The following is a 20,094-nucleotide window of genomic DNA, read 5'->3' as shown; positions in this document are numbered from 1 at the left end:
ATCGTATAGTGCCCCGACTCTACTACGCTCATCAACGCGTGATTTGTCTTAGCGTCGATGAGCATAGTGGAGTCGATACATAATGTGATTCTTAATAAAACTGTTGATTTCCACGTAAACGGAGTAATTGCCTATCCATTGTCGAAGCTAGGGCTTTGGGTTATCTTAGCATGACCTCCATGCCACATGACTGATATCTTAGCATCGAATTATCGTAACCTTAATACTACATAATTGACACCTGAGCATGTATAGTTAATAAATTGATGCCACATGATTGACGCCTCAGTGTAGCATGATAGACACCTACGCGTCTGATAAGTGATACCTTAGGACGTTGCTAATCTCATCACATATGCTACATGTCTTGTAGATTCAGCGAGTATAATTCGGCGTGAGCCTGAAGATGCACGTAACCATCCCTAACAACAACTAATGATCCAAAATATATATAGCGTGCTCTTAATGAGACTCTCCCAACTATTTATTAAAAATTAAAAAAGAGAAATAAGCACGATAATACGCATGCTGTAAAAAAGTGTTTCAGAAAAAAAAAGGAAATAAAACGAGGGATTATGCGAGCCGTGGAATTGGATGAAGAAAGGGGAGAACGGAGAGAGAGAGAGAGAATGGGATGGAATCTAGGGTTCTATCTTCCATCCTCAACCTCGAGATCTCCTAATCCTCCTCTTTCTTCTATCCATAACGCATCTACGTCTGCTTCTTCTTCTTCCTTCTTCGAATAGAAAAAGCTTTCATGGGAATCTAGATTCCTCTGCAGTGATCTTTCATCCAAGGTGTCCTTTGTTATCATCCCTGTCCAGTAGTTATCCTTCTTTATGTATACCGTTCATTCACACATCTGTTTCGTGATTGGTTGCTCTCCCCCTGTTTGCTGATCTTGATTCCTCCAAAAAGTGGAGCTTTTGTTCCAGGAATTCCACGGAATCTGTCCGTGCTGCAATAAGGAGCAAGAAAAGGAAGAAACTTAGAAGAGAAGAAGAGGGTTCCATCGATCGGATTAAAGGGCGTAAGAGAGAGAGAGAGAGAGAGAGAGAGGGGTGGGGTGGGTGGGGGAGCGTGTTTTGATTTGGGGTTTCGACGGATCCGCCAAGTTTAATCGTCTGGTTCAGCTGCCTGGCGGCTCTGGAGTGCATACTAGACGTGATCAGGGCCCTCCCAATGGGTTCCTGCCTGTCGCCGGAAGGACGGAACGGCGGCTCCAGCTCGTCGCCCCCCGCGTCGCCGGCGTCAGGGGCCAGGCGGCGCCGGAGAAGCCTGAGGAGGCAGATGAGTGGCTTGCCGGAGGAGCAGCTCCATCGGATCCCCGGGAGGATGTTCCTCAACGGCGCCAGCAGCGCCGCCTCGCTCTTCTCCCGGCAGGGCAAGAAAGGCATCAACCAGGATGCCATGATCGTTTGGGAGGTTCGTCAGATTCTTGGTGGTGGTGGTGTTTGGTGTAATGATTCCATGCTTAGATTCGACATTTGGGCTTTCATCATCTTGTTGGCTTCCTGTTCTTTTCCAGCTAATGGTTTGCTTGATGTTTGTGATACCAAGTAGACATTGATTTATGTGCCATGTTATGCCTTCTACTGGATCTAGTGGTAGTTCTTCTTGTCTGTGTTTACAGTCCAGTTGCATTGTAGAAATTAATCTCATGTTCCAGGAGCAGAAAATCCAGTGGCTTGTTTATTACCTACCTGTCTTTTTGCTCATTGATCTCATCATTCTTCATCTCCTGAATGTCGAATTCTCTAATTAGTAACAAAATTGGAATCATTTTACTCTTTTAAGTCTCAGGTTTTGATTCTTCCAGTTACCATGTGTCTTGAATTTTATGAAATTTCCTTTTTACTTTTGTTCTTGTTTCGGATCGATATCAATTCTGTATACAAAGTTTTGCTCTTCAAACTATATGCTTGTTGTATTATTTAGTAGGAAACCAATGACTTCCATTTATCAGCATAGAGATTCGAATTCAAGTGCTTCTGTTTGAAATTAATCATCATCTGAATCTGTGCATTATAGCTTATTGTTTTCTCTACTGGTACCAATTTTTGCCATACTTTATATTTAGCATATGATATGTCAATGGCATTTTTTCTTCCTGCTATTGGTTGTTTTAGAAGTTATTTCCGGTTTGAACACTGTCATTTTAATGATCATCTTATGTTATCTGGACAATTATGCAGAATTTTGGCTGTAGAAGTGACACTGTTTTTTGTGGAGTTTTTGATGGTCATGGTCCAAATGGCCACATGGTGGCGAAAAAAGTAAGAGATATCCTCCCACTAAAGCTGCGTGCCAGATGGGAAGTAAATATAGGAGATGATGAATGTAAAGAGAACAATCTCAGTAAAAGCATGGATTCAGAGGAAACATCATCTGTGTGTCTCAATGAAGAATTCAGAGCTTCCATTGGCTTCAAGGATTTGATCAAGCGTTCGGAAATCATAGCAACACTGAGAGACCCATTCCTGAAGGCTTTTAGAAAAGTGGATAAGGAACTGAGACTGCATCCAGATATCGATTGCTTCTATAGTGGGACAACAGCTGTTACTTTGGTTAAGCAGGTTGATTATGAGCCATTATTTTCCCATCTTGGTTTTTAATGAAATGACAAAATGTTCTGTTTAATTGGTTATTTAAAAAGATATACAATTATGTATTGCTAAGTCGGGTTTTATTCATCTTAGGGTCAAGATCTTGTCATTGGAAATGTTGGAGACTCAAGAGCAGTTTTGGGGACTAGAGATCAAAATAACACCTTGGTTGCGGTGCAGTTGACCGTGGACCTTAAACCAAATCTTCCCAGTATGATTTTCCTCCTTTGTCACTTAATACTTTTTGAGTATGTAAGTTCATATTTTACATATTCGCACCGACATGTTCTTGCAGGTATGTTTTGTATACTTCAAATCAAGGTTTGAAATTTCGTACCGTACCGGAGTTTCGACGATCTCTCGGTACGGTACGGAACGGTATACCGCTCGGTATACCGAGCGATATATGTATATATATATATATATATATTATATATTTTTTTTTATTGGCCGACGTCGCATCACCTCGGCGACGTCGCCTTTTCCTTCCCCACACGGGGCGACGTTGCCGAGGTGACGTTTATATATATATATATATATATATATATATAGCGACGTCGCCGAAAAAGGCGACGTCGTGTCGCCTCGGTGACATCGCCGAGGCGACGCGATGTCGCCTCGATTTTATTTAAATTATTAATATATATATTAATATATATATATATATATATATATATTATTATTATTATTCGTTCCGCCCGGTAACGGGCGGTCCGCGTACCGATATACCATCGGACCGGTATGTACCGCTTGTACCGGGCGGTACGGGCCGGTATGGCAATCCTTGCTTCAAATCATTTTTGCACAAATGTTATTGGATATGACTATTTTACCTTTTGGGTTGTTAAAATCCGCGAGAGATTTATCTCTATATACTTGTGATGGAGAATCTTCTGGTCATTTGAACTGGTTATTTCAACCATGGTAATGGTACTATAAATATCTTGTATGGTTAAATTGCTAACCTCCTTGGTACCATAAATGAAGGTAACTCAGTTGGCTCATATATGATTGATTTGCTAACTAGCGGTTTTTTTTAAGTGCTAAATTCTCGTTGATTTGAGAGACTTGGCAATTCTTTCAACATTGATTTAAGATATTTTGCTTGAGAGCAATGAGATACTAGATTGTTGTTCCTTTAATGTAGTTCTTTATAGTTATATCTGCAGCCACACAAATGGATCTGTTTCATAAGCCAACTGCTAAATATAATTGTAGAACAGATCTAGCCAATGGTCTTGCCATTTCGTTTTCTATTTAGATATTTTTCTCTCATGAAAGCAACTTGTAGGTGGGTAGGGATTCCCGAAATATTTTTATTACTACTTTGCTACTTGTCTAATTTGTTCGATTGTTTTTTTTACCATGAAAATTTCTTTTACAGGGGAAGCAGAAAGAATTAGACGTTGCAGGGGCCGTGTTTTTGCTCTTCGTGATGAACCAGAGGTGGCTCGGTTATGGCTGCCTAATGCTAACTCTCCGGGCTTGGCAATGGCACGAGCTTTTGGGGATTTTTGTTTGAAGGATTTTGGTTTGATTTCTGTGCCTGAGATTTCATACAGACGCATCACAGAGAAAGATGAGTTTATAGTCTTGGCCACCGATGGGGTGAGATGAATTATGATTTTCCATTAGTATTAGCCGACAAAATTCCCTGAACTTATTGTCAGATTTTTTTCTTTTCTTTGCAGTTTACGAAATAACATGACTAGAATTCTTATGAAGCATTATCCTTACATGTTTGGTTGACTCGTCAGGTTTGGGATGTATTATCCAACAAAGAGGTGGTAGACATTGTTGCTATGGCTTCCACGAGGTCCTCTGCAGCTCGTTATGTTGTTGAATCAGCAGGCCGAGCCTGGAGGCTTAGATATCCGACCTCGAGGGTTGATGACTGCGCTGTGGTCTGCCTATTCCTTAATATAGATTCATCTGACAGTGTCTCCACTGCCAAGGCTATCGTTGGTGGGTCACCAGATGGCATTGGGGTTCTCAGCGATGAGCAAGAACCTCCACAGCCTACGTATTAGATCCAATCGAAAGCAAAATCTGAGCTGGAACAGAGAATCGACAAGATGAGGGGCAAGGAAGCTCCAAGAACTGTCTAGATCCCAATCATATCGACAATTCATCAATGATGATGCCACCCAAACGTAAGGTGACAATTGCTGTGCTCTAGAGGGAGTTTCAAGTAAATATCCCATGATTGCCACCGAAATTTATCGCATGTCAGAATTAAGCATCCACCACCAAGATCTCTGCAGGCTAACTGAAATGTCTGCAGTTGGTGCTCCTATTCTTGTTGAGAAGAGTAGCCCGACTATATTTGAATGTGCAGGTGTTCTCTCTCTCTCTCTCTCTCTCTCTCTCTCTCTGAACTCTAAATATCAGTGTGTTGGATTGCATTTTTAGTACAATTCCAACCTTGTTATTGTGATCTGTTATAATCTTCATGCCCACTACTGTGTTGTCCTTCGAGGAACATATGCATGGGACTGTCGTTGATCTGTATTCAATCTTATTATGTCCAAGTATTATGTTTGTGTTGGTAATATATACTCCGATAGATTATGATGGATCATTCTGATAGGGAATTGCATTTTGTGAGGCCATTTGATTCAATACTCAGTCTACACTTCCTTTCCTACTCATATTGGATTGTCCAAACACCATTTTGTGAGGCCATTTGATTCAATACAGTCTGCACTAACTTTCCTACTCATATTGGATTGTCCAAACACATCGAGCTAACAAAAACGCTGTTCTTATGCGGTTGTTTGAGCCTGGTATTTAATTATTTTTCCTCCATTTCTTCCGACATTCCCATCAATTGTTATCAAGCTGAGCGGTTGTGGCGTGATAATTAACAACCATTTAATACCATATTCAAATTCGAATTTGAGGATTATAAGGCAGCTAAAGGATTCTTGTGGGGTGCGTAAATGTACGCAATGCCCGAGAATTCCATCAGATTTGAACCTCTCTGATCTGATGATTCATGGTGGAATATCTTTGCGATACTCGATCCACTTACCCATTCTATACTATAATATCGCAGACAAACATACACACACTTATCCAAATAGAATAACAATTCCTATAAAGTGGTATTCAAAATGCCAGGCTTAGATTTCTCTCGCTGTGAGAAATACAGCATGCATGTTCTAATCATCAGGCTTATCAATTTCATATCACAAGAAAGAATGTCATTCTTAGTTCGATGTGATAGATTGACTATAATATCCCAAACGTTTGATCATAATTTACTATTTACTGCCAAGCAAACAAGTTACACCTAATCAAGCAATATTGCCAACAAAAATTTTTGCAACTGAAAATTCAGCACATCGATTTTTGCTAAGAACCAAATGTAAATGACATCACTAGCATTCTAAATTCTAAGCGATTGTCCTGACTCGAGAAGTGTATGTAAGCGTTTTCTGATGTATCTAATAACACAAAAAAAATCATTATATGCCACTGAGCATCCAAACTAGAAACATGAAGCCGTAATCATATCCAGCAAATTACACAGACACTAGAAAACAAGAGAGAAAAAGATGAGATTCATCTACATAATCATACGGTATCTCACCTGATACCTATTTGCTACATGAATCATCTTATAATTACCTTGAAAAGCAACATCTGGAAATCTAAAGAACAATAAACAGGCACCAGAAAGGTAAGATGGAGAAAATATACTTTGTTGGGTATCCTTATGCCGTGGCCGAGGCCGAGGAGTCGGCACGGTTTGATCCAATTCTGAGTGCGCAGAGTCACCCACGTGGATGCTCGGGCAAAGGTGGGCGACGTCAGGTTCGATCCGGGCTTCGTCTCCAAAATTGATCTGATGTCTAGCAAGGAGTTGCTCTTCCTCCCTTGTCGGGCTGCCGCTCTTTCCTTGCCAAGTTCATGCACACAGGCCGAAGTCATGAGGGGGATTTCTCGACTCGACCCCTCTAAAGCCTAAGTCAGTGTTGAGTGGTGTTCGGGGGAGTTTGAGTGTTCAAAGTTCCACCCCTGATGCTGGTCAGGAGGTTGACTCTTATACTTGTGAACGAAGGTCGGTCGTACATGGTCTGTTAATAGCTGCCAACTCCTCGGGCGGCCAGCTCGTACCTTACATGCGGGCACCGACCGACCTGCATGGATCGACACCGCACGACACCGTTCCGAGCTTTCCAGAGCGGCTTTGTACATTACGACACTGTCTTGTACGGCCTCGGATAGCGCGAGAATAGGCGATCGTCCCATCCGAGTCCGAGGTGTCGCGTCGACATAGTGCCCCATATCAGCCTTGAGGCTCAGCGTTGGCACTGACGTGCCTGCTGACTGTTGCCGCAGGGGTGGTACCAGAATATACCCTATCATACTTCACCAAGTAACATACTTGACAAGCATACATATGATCAAGACCAGCAATTATTAATTCTATATTTAAGTTTTTGGTTTATAACAAAGGTCTAAGCATTGATGCCATGGTAATGTTGCTACTTGGAACTTAGACATTTGTGAACCATATTGTGCCATGTTTTGTTTATAACAGAGGTGACCAATGATTTCAGTCTAAAAACAGTAGGGTCAAGTGGAACTCCTTGAAAATTGCTAAAACTCGAAATTGCACAAACTCATGAAATGGCAGGCTTACAGTATAATGGTTCACTCCTGGCATTCCCTTACTTGCTTGGACGCTCGGCATAGCCGTGAGTAGCCTTAAAGAGTTGCTTTGCAATGCCACAAACCATCAAACTGGAAAAAAGAGGTCCTGAAAGTCTTTGTCAAACAAATTAAAGTCCTGCACGAATCAAATGCAAATGTCCAAAGAACAATGACAAACAAAAATATGTCCCCAGATGAACACAAAAGTTTCTTATTAAACTATCAACGCAAAATGACGATCATTTTATTGATCAAAGGATCTATGTTCCCCGCCCTATCAACCACATTAAGAAAACCTGTTTCACATTATTTTAGATCAGGAAAAGGAATTAAATAGTCATTATGGCAGGACTACACAAACAAGTCAAATATATAGACCTTGCTACAAAGACCATCTAAGATAGCTAACTAAGATCTTCTTAATAACAGTCAAAAGTAATGATCAAACGTCCAAAATATCATCAAAAATTTAAAAAAAAAGACACAGAATTCACAATATTTATTTTATCTTCCAAGTATGCCCAGATCCAAAGATAAAATTGCTCAAACACAACAAGAAAAAGGTGAATATATTACAATAGCAAGAAAACCCTTCCTGTAATCGAAGGTTCATGGTTGCCATCACCAACAAGCCAAGTTCTACAATATTTGCTTTGTCAAAGTTCCTCAAATACAATGGAATGTACAGATCAAACAGTAACTTTCAACATATTATATATAAAGAGGTATCCTTTGCTGATCCATGTTTTAACAGAATCCAATCGAGTAAAGCATAGCTAAAAATAAATGGTTAATGCAACTCACAGACCATAAAAATTAATGGATTGTGAGAAGCAAGCAGTCTTCTTCTAGTTATTAGAGTAAAACCAACATGACCATTCAGTCACAGATTAAGAGACATCAAGAGACGAGAACCACTAGGAAAAGAAAGGCAAGTTACATCATGACAGTCAAATAGAGATGCCCTTTAAACTGAATAACCTGCCGGATCGAACTCCCGTTGCTACTTCTTTGCGTTGCCTTTGTTTTTCGAGTCGGTAGTGACTCCTACTGCTGCTTGCGCAGCCTTCTTAGCTGCCTTCTCTTGGAGCGCTTTCGCATCCCTGCACAGCATCAACGTAACTCGAGATCAGTTCTTTTTGCCAATTAATTAACCCATCAGCCTACGTATTTAGGATCCGTTCGACCATCAGCTAATCAATCAGATCAAGGGAAGAGGGATACCTCTCGCGGCGCTGTTCAGGGGTTAGGCCGTCGTCTCGCTGCTTCACCTGAGACTTTCGAGCTTGAGCCCTCTGTCGATCGTCCTCCCTCTGGTTTCCCCGTGAATCGGAATTAAGAGAAACACATCATCAAACACAAATTTCGATCGAATTAACAACAAATAAAGAACTCAAAAACGAAAAATCGCGCTAAAATCGTCCAATTAAGATCAACAAGAGTGCAAAATCCCGAATTAAACGATCGATATGAAGAGAAAAAGAAGAAGAAATCTAAGAACTGAATTGAAATCTAATGATGTCGAATAAGGATATGAGTCATCTTCTTCCCTCTTGAAGAGAGAACAGCGGAGGAAGAATCACTACGCGGAAGAAAGAGAGAGAAGATTACATGACGAGAAAAGGAGGCGGAAAAGGGGGGCTGTCCAAAGGTTGGCGGGAGGAGTTTTTGTCGGTGATGGGGATCTCGAATCTTCCAATAAGAATAAAGAAAACGGAAAAGTGTAGAGATCCGACTGCAACAGAAATCCTTCTCGTACGCGTTTACCTTTACGAAGGTCTCCTTATAGAGTGGGGCCCAATGCTAATAGTGACCTTTTCCGCTCACGAGAAGAGGTAAGTTTCAGGGTAACAATCAGAAAACACGTGGCTCTCGAAGTTTCCAAAAAGAATAAGAGAAACTGGAAACAACAAACGGGTGCGCGTTCACGGGTCTCAACTTCTGAAAGTGGGTCCCACTGCTAATGGTGACTTCTACCATTCACAAGAGAGGTAAACTTGAAGGCGAGAACAAATAGTATAATTATCCGTCATCTACGTGACATACTTATTGTTCGTACCTTTTTTTTCATTGGGCCAGAGAAGGGTCCCAATGTTATTCTGCACTTTGACATAATCCGTGTGGGACCCTTTCTTTCCAAAGTCCTGATTGGCCAATCATGTGTATAAAAATTTCATTCATGTTTTTAATTATATATATAATTTTCCCCATAATTATTAATTTAAATTATGTATAAAATATTTTTACATGACACCTATCGATCATACAATAAATACATTAATTAATAGGATGTCTCATGTAAGCTGATAGTGTTCTATGGGCTTCTCATATTATTGGAGGAATATTGCACTGCCATCATAGGATGTGTGGAAACACCTACTATTTTGTTCTAGATTGAGGTATTTTGTTCTAGAGAACAAGGATGTCTCTGTACCAGCAAAATCCAAGGAGGAACACAAAAGCTGGCATTTCTTTTCTGAGTGGCCATTATTGAAGTCAAAGTGAAGAATTGTCATAGAACATTGTAGATGGATATCTTTATTGGCTTTGTCCCTGAAGATTTTAACTCATGTCTGTAAACAGATAAGACAATCTATATATTTCTTTCCATTATCGAAGTCGCTTCTTCTTCTATTCTTTGTTTGATCTGTAAGTAAATGGAACAAAAGGAAATCTTCTTTTCTGCTAATGTCGAAGTTCTATATTCTTTCACTTCATTGAGAACCAAGCAAAGCTCTTCCACCCTTAATTTACATTCTTTCATGTTTTTCTTTACTTCTCATGACTATTTTCTTCGACAGTCAGCTGACTGACCTTGAGGTTTGATTGATCAAAGTTCACATGCAAATTGCAAGCTAGAAGATAAGGCAAAGGTAAAAAGGAGTGGATGAGAGCTTTCCACCATGTAAAAAGCATAAACATACAGAGGTGTGGACTTCATTTTTGCTTCAATCAATGCTTGAGAAGCTTTCTAAATCAAAATCCAGACACACTTGGAACCCATGCGATAAGAAGCTACTGCTACAGCTTTCTCCCTCTCCCTCTCCTCACTCTGAGATGCTCCAATCTTGTCTTCTTCCAGGGATAATGATGCCTCTCAGTAGAAGCCTAAAGCTTTTCAGTATTTGCTGTGGCCTGCTGCACTGATTTCTTGGTCCATGTGCACCGGGCCTGCTCCTGTATGATCGTATATATAACTGAGAAAGAGGTAGAAGAAGGCCACCAACCATCCACGCAATTACTTTCAGCTTGTTTGTTTCTTGCCGTTGCCTCCCTGGCCTCACTTTGGCTGCTGCAGGCACTTAAGAGCTCGGAGAAGAACAGCATCGACATGGTGAAAGACATGCCGAACGATCCCACGCCCTCGACCCAGATCTCCTTGGACGTCATGCAGTTTGCCGAGCTCGGATCGAAGCTGGCGCTTAACCAGTTCGAAGTCTCTGCTCAGGACCAGAGTTGCTTCCTCAAGTTGCATGACGACGACTTGGTGATTTCTTCCACCGCCTCGCGTCCGTCGCTTCTTCCTCCTCCACTAGCTACGAGTAGGTTGGACGAGGTGCGACAGCTCCAGAACCGGCGGAAGAGGGCAAGAGCTTGGAAGACGAGCGAGGAGGTGGAGAGCCAAAGGATGGCGCACATCGCAGTGGAACGCAACAGGAGGAGGCAGATGAATGAGCATCTCCGGGTGCTGAGATCTCTCATGCCCGGATCTTATGTGAAAAGGGTATGATCACAAACATATTAAGATTCGAGATTGAGCTTAAGAATCTTGCAAGGATCCACAAGAACGAAGAGCCAGGATAAGTGTTCCTGTTCCCTTGATTCATGCAGGGAGACCAGGCGTCCATAGTGGGTGGAGCCATCGAGTTGGTGAGAGAGTTAGAGCAACTCCTACAACGCCTGGAGTCCCAAAAGAGACGAAGACTCTTCGGCGGTGGCAAAGCTCCAAAATCGGTGATGGATGGCCCGCCGCTGCCTCTCCAGCAGCGCCACCAGGTTAATCTTCTTGATCTCGACCACGGCAGCCGCCTCCGGGAGGAGATTGCGGAGAACAGGTCCTGCCTGGCCGACGTCGAGGTCAGGTTGCTGGGCTTCGACGCCATGATCAAGATCCTCTCTCGTCGGCGGCCGAGGCAGCTCATCAGGACCATCGCAGCCCTCGAGGACTTGCAGTTGGCGATCCTCCACACCAGCATCGCCACCATCGAGCCGACCGTTCTCTACTCCTTCAACGTCAAGGTAATCAAACAGCTCACTCTGCTCATCGATCTCACACTTCTTTCGCCTTGTTGCTACTGAGGCGCGACCCATCTCTACCTGACAGATTTCAAGCGAATCCCTATGCACTGCGGAAGACATTGCCAACTCCGTCCAACGGATCCTGTGCTTCATCGATGCAAACACATCATCACAAGCGTAAAATTAAACAGGGTGAAACCGTAGCATTTCCTGGTTTCTTCTTCTTCTTCTTCTTCTCTCTCTCTCTCTCTGTACGTATGTAGCCAATCTTATTGGCACTGCTCACTGTACCTGCTTACATTATGCAACTATGAAGCATGCATGTTGGGTGTGAATCGATCCTTATCCATCCAAGGGAGATAAAGACCACGCGTGGACTTTGGAGGTCAACCACGCGTGTACTTTAGCGAACGCTGCCACGGTTTGACTCGTCAGGGCCGGATAAGGTCAGAGCATGCTCAAAGACAAGCAAATTGCTGGCCGGGTTTCCCCATTGCACTGTCTTGCTTACTGCAGAAACCCTTCTCGGTCAGAGGAAACGTTGAAATGAGCTGTTACAACCGAATGTATTGCACATTTTTTAAAGCATAATATTGTTAGAATGTGTATATATAATATATATAATTGCACTTTTCTTAAAGCACAATATCGTGAGGCTGTAATTACCAATTTGCCATCGTTTGAGCCGGCCCGGCAATAGGAATTAGGCCCAAAGAAAGAACCCGAAGACCTCACTATAGTTAGTTGTTCACTGCCCATACGTAATTGCACTTCTCTTAAAGCACGATGTCGTGAGGCTATAATTACCAATTTGCCATACTGTGGGCCGGCCCAGCAATAGGAAGAAGGCCCAAAGAAAGAACCCGAAGACCTCACTGGAGTCGGTTGCTCAATGTTCACATGTCATTGCATTTTTTTTAAAGCACAATATCATGAGGCTCTAATTACCAATTTGCCATACTTTGAGCCGGCCCATCAAGAGGAAGATGGCCCAAATAAAGGACCGAGAACCTCGCTTTGGTCGGCTGCTTGTTATGGCGTGTCACCGCCAAAACCCCTTCCACTGCGCTTAAGAAGATAAACCATGATGTTGAGATCTGCCATCTTCTTCCTTCCATCTCCCTCCTCCTCCCCCTGCTTCCCTTCTCTCCCACCCAAGTCCCTCATCATCTCCCCTCGTGTCCGCCTCTCACTCCGCTCCTTCTGCCATCAACGGAGGTGGCAGGCCCGCAAGAAACCCCCCTTCTCCCTCTGCCGCAGCACCCAAACCGATGCCGCCTTTCCCTTCCCTTCTTTCCAGCATCGGCAGCCACCGGAAGCTGAGGACGATAAGTGGGACTCATCCAAGTACGAAGCCCTCCTCCGAGGCGGCGACCAGGTCACCTCTGTTCTCCAGGACATGGTCAATCTGGTACCTTTCTAGCTCAATGAATGGTTTTCCCGTTTGCTTGGTTCCGCGTGAGACTATGATCCGTGCTGGTGGCGGCGCAGCTGGCTGACATGGACATGGACGAGGCTTCGGAGAGGGTGGCGGTGGAGATCGCGGCCCAGGGTGTGATCGGTAAGAGGGTCGACGAGATGGAGTCCGGCTTCATGATGGCGATCGATTACATGATCCAGATGGCGGAGAAGGATAATGATGACCAGGTTCGCTTCTTTGCTGTGTTTCCGAAGAATCTTTTCTGCAATTCCATTTGCCCCTGGATTGTGATGCAAACCTAAATGTGACCGAATGTTATGTACTTCTCATGTCTGAGAAGTCTGTCCTATGGGAACTAATGTCCAACAGGAAAGATGTAAGCGAAAAATTACTTGGAATTTAAAATACATGGTCGATCTCGGAGAAGTTTATTGGTAGCTGAACACTCGTATTGAGACCATGTTTTTTCTGCCATCTCTGTAGAATGTATTGTGCCAATCAAGCATGCTTTTTTATTATGAAACATCTAGCTGCATCATGAGCTCCATATCTGCAGTAGTATCTTTCTTCACTGTTAGCAGGTATTTACTCAACCAGATTTCATTTTATCGGTCAAATGACACTATTTTGCGACTGCACTATTATGTCATCGAGATTGTTGTTGGAGTTTCTTTTTATTTTTTTGGGCGCTTTCTCAAGATATTTTCCTTTGTTCATAAGACACAGTGCTTGTTGCAATATTAGCCATCTGTTTCATTATTTCCACCAATATATTAAACACTTGTTGTGCAGAATTAACTTGTTGTTATTGTATCCAGCGCAAGTCACTCTTAGAGGTGGTAAAGCAAACAGTGTTGGACCATCTAGCCAAGAAGTGTCCGCCACATGTGAGGCTCATTCTTTTCTATGCTGAAATTTGATGTTATTTCTGTACCATTAACTGGGGTTTTGTCGTAGGTGCAAGTGATTGGCCTTCTTTGCCGAACTCCAGATAAAGAGAGCAGGCATGAATTGCTACGACGGGTTGCTGCAGGTGGAGGTGTATTTAAAAGTGAGAAGGGCCTTAAAGTTCATCTCCCAGGGGCAAATCTTAATGATATTGCTAACCAGGCTGATGATCTACTAGAGGTATGAATGACACATTCTGGCTTCTCTTGGCTCTAGCATATGCCGTACCTTGTCACTGTTCTATTATTTTATTTACTTAACCTTGGACCACAATGCCTGCCAGCTTCTACCAGGTTACATTTGATTCTGTATTACTGCATCGGTACAAACCATCATCACCTTGCTTATATGTGAAAATGGAAGATAACTATGTGGAAGTAATTCTACTGATCACCACATTCTCTAATTTGTTTTGAGCATTTGGACGTTGATCAAATGCTTTGTACTCAAGGATTTAGCCAATACATGACAACACACATGTTTCTATGGAAATCACAGTATTGCTAAGGTGTTCATTACAAGCCCTTTGGTAGTGAAGATGCTTTATATGTCACTTTGTCTGCATCGTTGTTTCACTATCTCCTGGACAACATATTAATGGTGACTGAAATGTTGATAACTAATTTGCATATATTTGCTCATTAAATACTTCAGATACTTTAAACCTAAGCTTTCTATGATTATATATATTATTTGTATATGTTGAAACATTCACATAGAATCAAGTCTTATCCCTTGATTGCCTTAGTTTTTTGTTTGACAGCCTCTTGTGAAATTCTAGTCCTTCTTTGCTGTATGTTGGGTATGTTTCGAGTTTGGGTGCATATAAAGTTATGAATTGTTTGCATCTTATACTTTTTTTTTTGTGCTATACTGTATCTTGTACAACCTAATTTTTAGTAATAATTTGTCATGAGCAAGGAACTTTCCCGAGTTCTTATTGCCTGTATTACTTTGTAGACAATGGAATCCAGACCTAGTATTCCTGATCGGAAGTTGCTTGTGAGGCTTGTTTTAATTAGAGAAGAAGCTCGCAATATGATGGGTGGTGGGTTATTGGATGAAAGAAATGATCGTGGTCTGAATACTCTACCCGAAGCAGAGGTCTCTTTCTCTATTTTTTTTCCTATTGAGCAATAGATTGTTCTTTTCACATGTGGAACCTTTTTTTTTTCTGTTCATTTGCTAGAATAAATATCTGAATCCTCACTTAGTCAAACTTGCATGTTTGGTCTTTAATCAAGGTTGTACCTCAGCCCTCAAGTACTTGCAAAAAGTGTACACCTCGACTGATTCATCCACTTGCATATGGCTTTATTACATTCTTCTTGAATAAGACAGTATGAAGTCTTGATTGCACCCTTTTTCTTTTGTCTATGTGGCAAAGATAATTTAAGATGCTTCTTGATAGATAGCATAACAAAGATTATAAATATTCCTTATTTGGCTTCTTGCAGTGAAATTGTAGCTTGATGATGTGTTCCATATAGGATCTTATAATATTTGTATAGAATTTTGTCTATTGGTATTGCATTCTTCCTTTTATTGGCCAATCTTTTCTATTGATCTTTCCTATCTATTCTCATTTCTACAACAATTTTCTTCAGTTGGATCTTCTTTTCTCTTGAATTATTTTCTTTGAAATCTTTGCAACTTGTGTTGCACAACACCACTTAATGGAAATGCAGGTGAACTTCTTGAGCAAGCTGGTTTCCTTGAGACCAGGAAGCACTGTCCAGAAAATGATAAGTGATGTGATGCATGGGAAAAATGAAGGTGCAGACAATGTAGATAGTGGGGATGAAGATCCCAACAGCGAACAGAATATTCTTGGTGGTTTTGCAGGAAGGGTTCGTTCTACTGCCTTAATTTTGTCTAGTAAAATTGTTGCAGAAAACAATACAAACTTATCCTTCCTTTTAAGTACATTTATGTTTTTCAGGGAAGTGTCACAGGTCGCAGGCCACGCCCTGTTCGCCCTGGCATGTTTCTTGAAACCGTTTCTAAGGTACCACTACATCACTGTACCATGTTCTTATTGAAATTTATGTTCATGGCCATGTTTGATTATCTGAGAGCAAATTTCCATGGCAACATGATATTCAGATGGTAACAACTTTACAATCATAATCCCAACTTGTTATGCTGCCAATCTGTTTTTGGTTTGTTAGGTCCTGGGTGGAATCTATTCAGGGAACGTATCTGGAATTACAGCTCAACATTTAGAATGGGTAACTGTTTAATCCACTTACGATCATTACAAAAGGTATGTTCTTGGGACATCGTAACTTGCATCTAAATTTTTGTTCCCTGCCTTAGGTTCACCAGAAGACTCTTCAAATTTTGCAAGAAATGGCATTCTAGTTTGCTGTGTCAGTTGAGGCCAAAGAAAAATGAAAGCAGCTACAAATATCCAATTGATCAGCAACTCAAAACGACATCAATATATATATAAAACCATGTGTAAATCAGGTTCAGCATGTTGCTTATCTTCAAATGATTCATCCGATTGTTGTCTCCAGTCTAGTAAATGTAAGAACTGATTCAGTCGGGGACTGTAGTAGACCAGCCATCTTGTGAGATTTTAGAAGAGAATCCTTGAAGCAACACTCGAATGTTTCTGAGGGGCTCTATTGATTAAGAATACTTCATGGTAACCAAGGATCTGGTTATCATCTTCAAGCGTCTCCTCAACATTCAACCAGTATCAGTCCGCATCTCCCAGGAGAGGAAGAAACAGAACAGAGGTCAACCGGCTTGGTGGCATCCAAATGAGTTTTTCTTGGAAAGATGTGTATATTGGCAGATATGCCAGGAGTTAAATTTAGTGTGATAGACATGTAGCAGTAGTGCACACTAATGTAGCTGTGATTTCATGTGATTTGTGGTATTCGACATAAATTGTGGTATTTGACAAATGAGTCCAACTATTGGTGCACACACAACCAGATTTGGTTTCCTACAAAGCCATGATTCATGCGCAGTGCAAATGTTATGTCCATAACAAACGCAAGTGTTTGATATGTCTTTACTCCCATGCTGTGAAAAATATGAAGTGCTAATTGTGTTTAAGTCCTTTTTGTTGTTATATTGGTGTCTAGCTTTTTCATGATAATTGTTCTTAAAACAATAAACAATCAAGAGAAAAAGGATGAGTGTTTTTTATTAATTATTATTGGAATATTACGAAATAAGAAGAAAAAAAAAACTATCACACCCTGGCACTGGTAAAAAAAATAAAATTATAATGCTAAAAAGTTATTGTTCTTTCATACGATAATTAATAATGTTAGGTCTTCCTAAAGTCAACATTGCGTTGACTTCCCCCGCACACACACACTCTTACATATGACCATCCCAACAAGTAAATCTACGACAAATCTACTTACCAAATCTATCTGGATCAAACGTCATCATATCTACTGCCGAGTCACACCACCTGAATCGACTCCCACCTGCAAAAGAATAGACAGCCAGCTCGAACGCACATATTTACACCACCAACTGCGAACGAGAGAGAGGACGCGACCACCACCACCACCTCTTAAATAGTCCGACGCGCGCACTCTCTCTCCGTCATCAGACACAGATGCAGAAGGAAGAATATACATAGAAGTGAAGATTCCAGAGATTGAGAGAGAGAGAGAGAGAGGATGGAGGATGCGGAGCAGTACCTGTTCAAGATCGTGATCATTGGCGACTCGGCGGTGGGGAAGTCCAATTTGCTGTCGCGCTACGCCCGCAACGAGTTCAATCTCCACTCCAAGGCCACCATCGGGGTGGAGTTCCAGACGCAGAGCATGGAGATCGACGGCAAGGAGGTGAAGTCCCAGATCTGGGACACCGCCGGCCAGGAGCGCTTCCGCGCCGTCACCTCCGCCTACTACCGCGGCGCCGTCGGCGCCCTCGTCGTCTACGACATCTCCCGCCGCACTACCTTCGACAGCGTCCCCCGCTGGCTTCAGGAGCTCAACAGTACGTAGACGCTCACAAAGATCCCACCTTTGCTCCCTCTTCTCGATCTCGACCTACTTCAGTCCCTGACCTCAATCTGCTCCTACTGTTCTCTTATCTTCACCAACGATTGGATCTTTTCCTGTGGTAGATCTGACATCTTGCTATTGATCTATTATCTCCACCTTCTTCTAACATATATGCTGGTTTTGGGTAATTCCTGTTCTTGTTGTTCTTTGTATGAAAATGAAATCACAAGATCTGATGTTTAGGGGTGCCTTATGAAATCATCTTGAATTATTACTCAGGTGGAATTAGAAATATGTGAAGCTCCATGTCATGGTTGATCTTGATAGCAATATGTTATGTTCAGCAGCTTCAACGGAGAGAAAGTTGGATTGGTATTAGCCTCCGGATTTCTGAACTCTTCCATAGAATCAATGTTGCTTCAATTGGGTTATACATAAAATGGCTAGTCTGAATAGTTCATTAATTATTTCTTTAATTTCCATAAATCTTCAATTTCTACCTAAAAAATATACTATTTACAGACAGCTTTTGTTAAGAACATCACAGACATATACAAAGATTTCCCATCGTTAATGGATTATCTAGAGAACAACTGAAGCCAAGGAGTCTAAATGTTTCGAACAAAATTGAAAGGTGAGATTTCAGCCTAAACGCAATCATGTTCAAAGCTTCTGATATATTTATAAGCAAAGAGACGATTTTAAGATATCTAAGTCTATTTGGTATTGTGAAATCCCTCTTTTTTATTTATTGTTTTTTAGATGAAATTTACACTTAAATTCACAGGTATTTTATGGCTTTCTATCTCTATTTTAAGCACACAGTTACATTCAGAACTATTCTACTACTACGCACTCGAGTGCTTTGATGTGTTGCCACTGTACCTCAAAGATAAGAAGTACATTGCAGATTGTTGAAGTCAGCTTTTTTCTTAATTAGTCCAAACCAGAAGTTATAATCTAGACGAGAAAGGCAAAGTGTAGAAGTGGTCTCTTTTGCTATCGGCCTTGAAGGTTGTTACTCAGGCTGCGACATGAGCAGTAGCTGAAACTATAATGGAAGTCACAGGGGTTTAGTTGAAATTTGAATGTGCAACAATCCATTAAAAACAGAGATTAAGGCGTCATACATATCCAATTGTTGAACTTTTTGTTTCTTTTCCTGTTTAGTTTGACATGTTCGGCTTGTCATCAGCTGATTCTTGTGCATCAGATGTAGTTTATAGTTTATACTTTCGAGTTTTGGCTGACTTGGTGTCGAGCTGAATGTTCTTTTGCATCTCATTTGTGATTGAAATCATAATGCAGCACATTCTGACACCGCGGTTGCGAAGATGCTGGTCGGCAACAAATGCGATCTGGAGGACATCAGAGACATATCCATCGACGAAGGAAAAAGCCTTGCGGAAGCCGAAGGGCTCTTTTTCATCGAGACCTCAGCTCTGGATTGTACAAATGTGAAGAAGGCATTTGAGATTGTCATCAGGGAGATATACAACAACATCAGCAGGAAGGTTTTGAACTCTGATTCCTACAAAGCGGAATTGTCTCGAGACAGGGTGAGCATTACCAGCAACGGGAATGATGAGGCAAAACAAGCTTCCAGCAAACTCTCCTGCTGTTGAAACTGTTGTTGTGGATCCAAAATTATAGCCATCGAACGATTTCGAGCCATGAGGATGGATTTTGTTTGTCATGTGTTTGAGATTTCTTCAAGGTTTTTAACGAGTCATCCGTAGAGCCAAAATTTAGATAACTATTGGTCAAGGATGTACATTTTTATGATTTGTTCTTTATGATTTACTACTATGAAATCATCTTCTTTTGTAATGGAGTGCTGTAAAATTCCGGTACTCAAACAATAACTTTCATATTTTAGTAAGTTTAGTGTGTTATTCTGCCTTGGAACCCTCGATGAATGTTAAACCGTCGTCACAGTATTTTCCAGAGCCTTTTTTATTTTTTCTTTACCAAGTTCACATAAACAGATTTCATATAGTGAAAATGTTATAAATTTCAGATAGTGAAGAATTTATAAAATTATTTTAATCACAACAGATTTCATATGATAAAGAATTTATTATTCTGATCACCAACAAAGGAACAACAATAGGTTAGTCTCTCACATCACCTCCACTGATTAGGCATAGCTAGGAAGGATTTCCTTTTACCAATATGTGCAAACCTAATTATGACTGAGGAGCTTATGGAGATAATGATGCTAATAGACATAATT

At 41.3% G+C, this 20,094-nt stretch overlaps 4 protein-coding genes across 6 annotated transcripts; all 4 read left to right on the top strand.

Moving 5' to 3' along the window:
- The first annotated feature begins 579 nt into the window (after positions 1 to 579).
- LOC135645803 (probable protein phosphatase 2C 33) lies at positions 580 to 5,160 on the top strand. Its single transcript, XM_065164562.1, has 6 exons — positions 580 to 797; positions 919 to 1,425; positions 2,196 to 2,576; positions 2,700 to 2,817; positions 3,991 to 4,214; positions 4,364 to 5,160. Exons 2-6 carry the CDS (start codon positions 1,183 to 1,185, stop codon positions 4,634 to 4,636), a joined length of 1,239 nt encoding a protein of 412 aa, XP_065020634.1. The 5' UTR covers positions 580 to 797; positions 919 to 1,182; the 3' UTR covers positions 4,637 to 5,160.
- A 5,089-nt stretch (positions 5,161 to 10,249) lies between these two features.
- LOC135644507 (transcription factor FAMA-like) lies at positions 10,250 to 12,109 on the top strand. Of its 2 annotated transcripts, XM_065162140.1 has the most exons (4): positions 10,250 to 10,476; positions 10,567 to 10,992; positions 11,100 to 11,507; positions 11,593 to 12,109. In XM_065162140.1, exons 1-4 carry the CDS (start codon positions 10,450 to 10,452, stop codon positions 11,686 to 11,688), a joined length of 957 nt encoding a protein of 318 aa, XP_065018212.1. In that variant the 5' UTR covers positions 10,250 to 10,449; the 3' UTR covers positions 11,689 to 12,109. The 2 variants fall into 2 exon arrangements, with proteins under 2 accessions (XP_065018212.1, XP_065018210.1); XM_065162138.1 differs by having other exon boundaries at positions 10,250 to 10,992.
- Positions 12,110 to 12,540: 431 nt separating this feature from the next.
- Positions 12,541 to 16,802, top strand: LOC135645098 (protein PEP-RELATED DEVELOPMENT ARRESTED 1 homolog, chloroplastic-like). 2 transcript variants are annotated; one of them, XM_065163172.1, is made up of 9 exons: positions 12,544 to 12,918; positions 12,999 to 13,154; positions 13,746 to 13,814; positions 13,885 to 14,055; positions 14,836 to 14,979; positions 15,564 to 15,725; positions 15,818 to 15,883; positions 16,047 to 16,106; positions 16,195 to 16,802. In XM_065163172.1, exons 1-9 carry the CDS (start codon positions 12,592 to 12,594, stop codon positions 16,237 to 16,239), a joined length of 1,200 nt encoding a protein of 399 aa, XP_065019244.1. In that variant the 5' UTR covers positions 12,544 to 12,591; the 3' UTR covers positions 16,240 to 16,802. The 2 variants fall into 2 exon arrangements, with proteins under 2 accessions (XP_065019245.1, XP_065019244.1); XM_065163173.1 differs by lacking the exon at positions 14,836 to 14,979 and having other exon boundaries at positions 12,541 to 12,918.
- Positions 16,803 to 17,376: 574 nt separating this feature from the next.
- Positions 17,377 to 19,759, top strand: LOC103996032 (ras-related protein RABA5e). Its single transcript, XM_009416830.3, has 2 exons — positions 17,377 to 17,850; positions 19,167 to 19,759. The coding sequence occupies exons 1-2, from the start codon at positions 17,529 to 17,531 to the stop codon at positions 19,481 to 19,483; spliced, it is 639 nt and encodes a 212-aa protein (XP_009415105.1). The 5' UTR covers positions 17,377 to 17,528; the 3' UTR covers positions 19,484 to 19,759.
- The last annotated feature ends 335 nt before the right edge of the window (positions 19,760 to 20,094 follow it).

Source organism: Musa acuminata, chromosome BXJ3-8 (assembly GCF_036884655.1).
Source record: "Musa acuminata AAA Group cultivar baxijiao chromosome BXJ3-8, Cavendish_Baxijiao_AAA, whole genome shotgun sequence".
Lineage (NCBI taxonomy): Eukaryota > Viridiplantae > Streptophyta > Magnoliopsida > Zingiberales > Musaceae > Musa > Musa acuminata.
The sequence above is the reverse complement of the archived record's forward strand: the minus strand, read 5'-3'. Positions and strand labels throughout refer to the sequence as shown.

What these genes read in the sequence shown, in the direction of transcription:
- LOC135645803 (XM_065164562.1), top strand. Translation starts at nt 1,183, where the DNA reads ATGGGTTCCTGCCTGTCGCCGGAAGGACGGAACGGCGGCTCCAGCTCG. An exon ending in ATGCCATGATCGTTTGGGAG is followed by an intron (nt 1,426 to 2,195) that starts GTTCGTCAGATT and finishes ACAATTATGCAG; the next exon opens with AATTTTGGCTGTAGAAGTGA. An exon ending in TAGTCTTGGCCACCGATGGG is followed by an intron (nt 4,215 to 4,363) that starts GTGAGATGAATT and finishes TTGACTCGTCAG; the next exon opens with GTTTGGGATGTATTATCCAA.
- LOC135644507 (XM_065162138.1), top strand. Translation starts at nt 10,450, where the DNA reads ATGATCGTATATATAACTGAGAAAGAGGTAGAAGAAGGCCACCAACCA. An exon ending in CCGGATCTTATGTGAAAAGG is followed by an intron (nt 10,993 to 11,099) that starts GTATGATCACAA and finishes TGATTCATGCAG; the next exon opens with GGAGACCAGGCGTCCATAGT. An exon ending in TCTACTCCTTCAACGTCAAG is followed by an intron (nt 11,508 to 11,592) that starts GTAATCAAACAG and finishes TCTACCTGACAG; the next exon opens with ATTTCAAGCGAATCCCTATG.
- LOC135645098 (XM_065163172.1), top strand. Translation starts at nt 12,592, where the DNA reads ATGATGTTGAGATCTGCCATCTTCTTCCTTCCATCTCCCTCCTCCTCC. An exon ending in AGGCTGATGATCTACTAGAG is followed by an intron (nt 14,056 to 14,835) that starts GTATGAATGACA and finishes ATTACTTTGTAG; the next exon opens with ACAATGGAATCCAGACCTAG. An exon ending in CAGCTCAACATTTAGAATGG is followed by an intron (nt 16,107 to 16,194) that starts GTAACTGTTTAA and finishes TCCCTGCCTTAG; the next exon opens with GTTCACCAGAAGACTCTTCA.
- LOC103996032 (XM_009416830.3), top strand. Translation starts at nt 17,529, where the DNA reads ATGGAGGATGCGGAGCAGTACCTGTTCAAGATCGTGATCATTGGCGAC. An exon ending in CTGGCTTCAGGAGCTCAACA is followed by an intron (nt 17,851 to 19,166) that starts GTACGTAGACGC and finishes ATCATAATGCAG; the next exon opens with CACATTCTGACACCGCGGTT.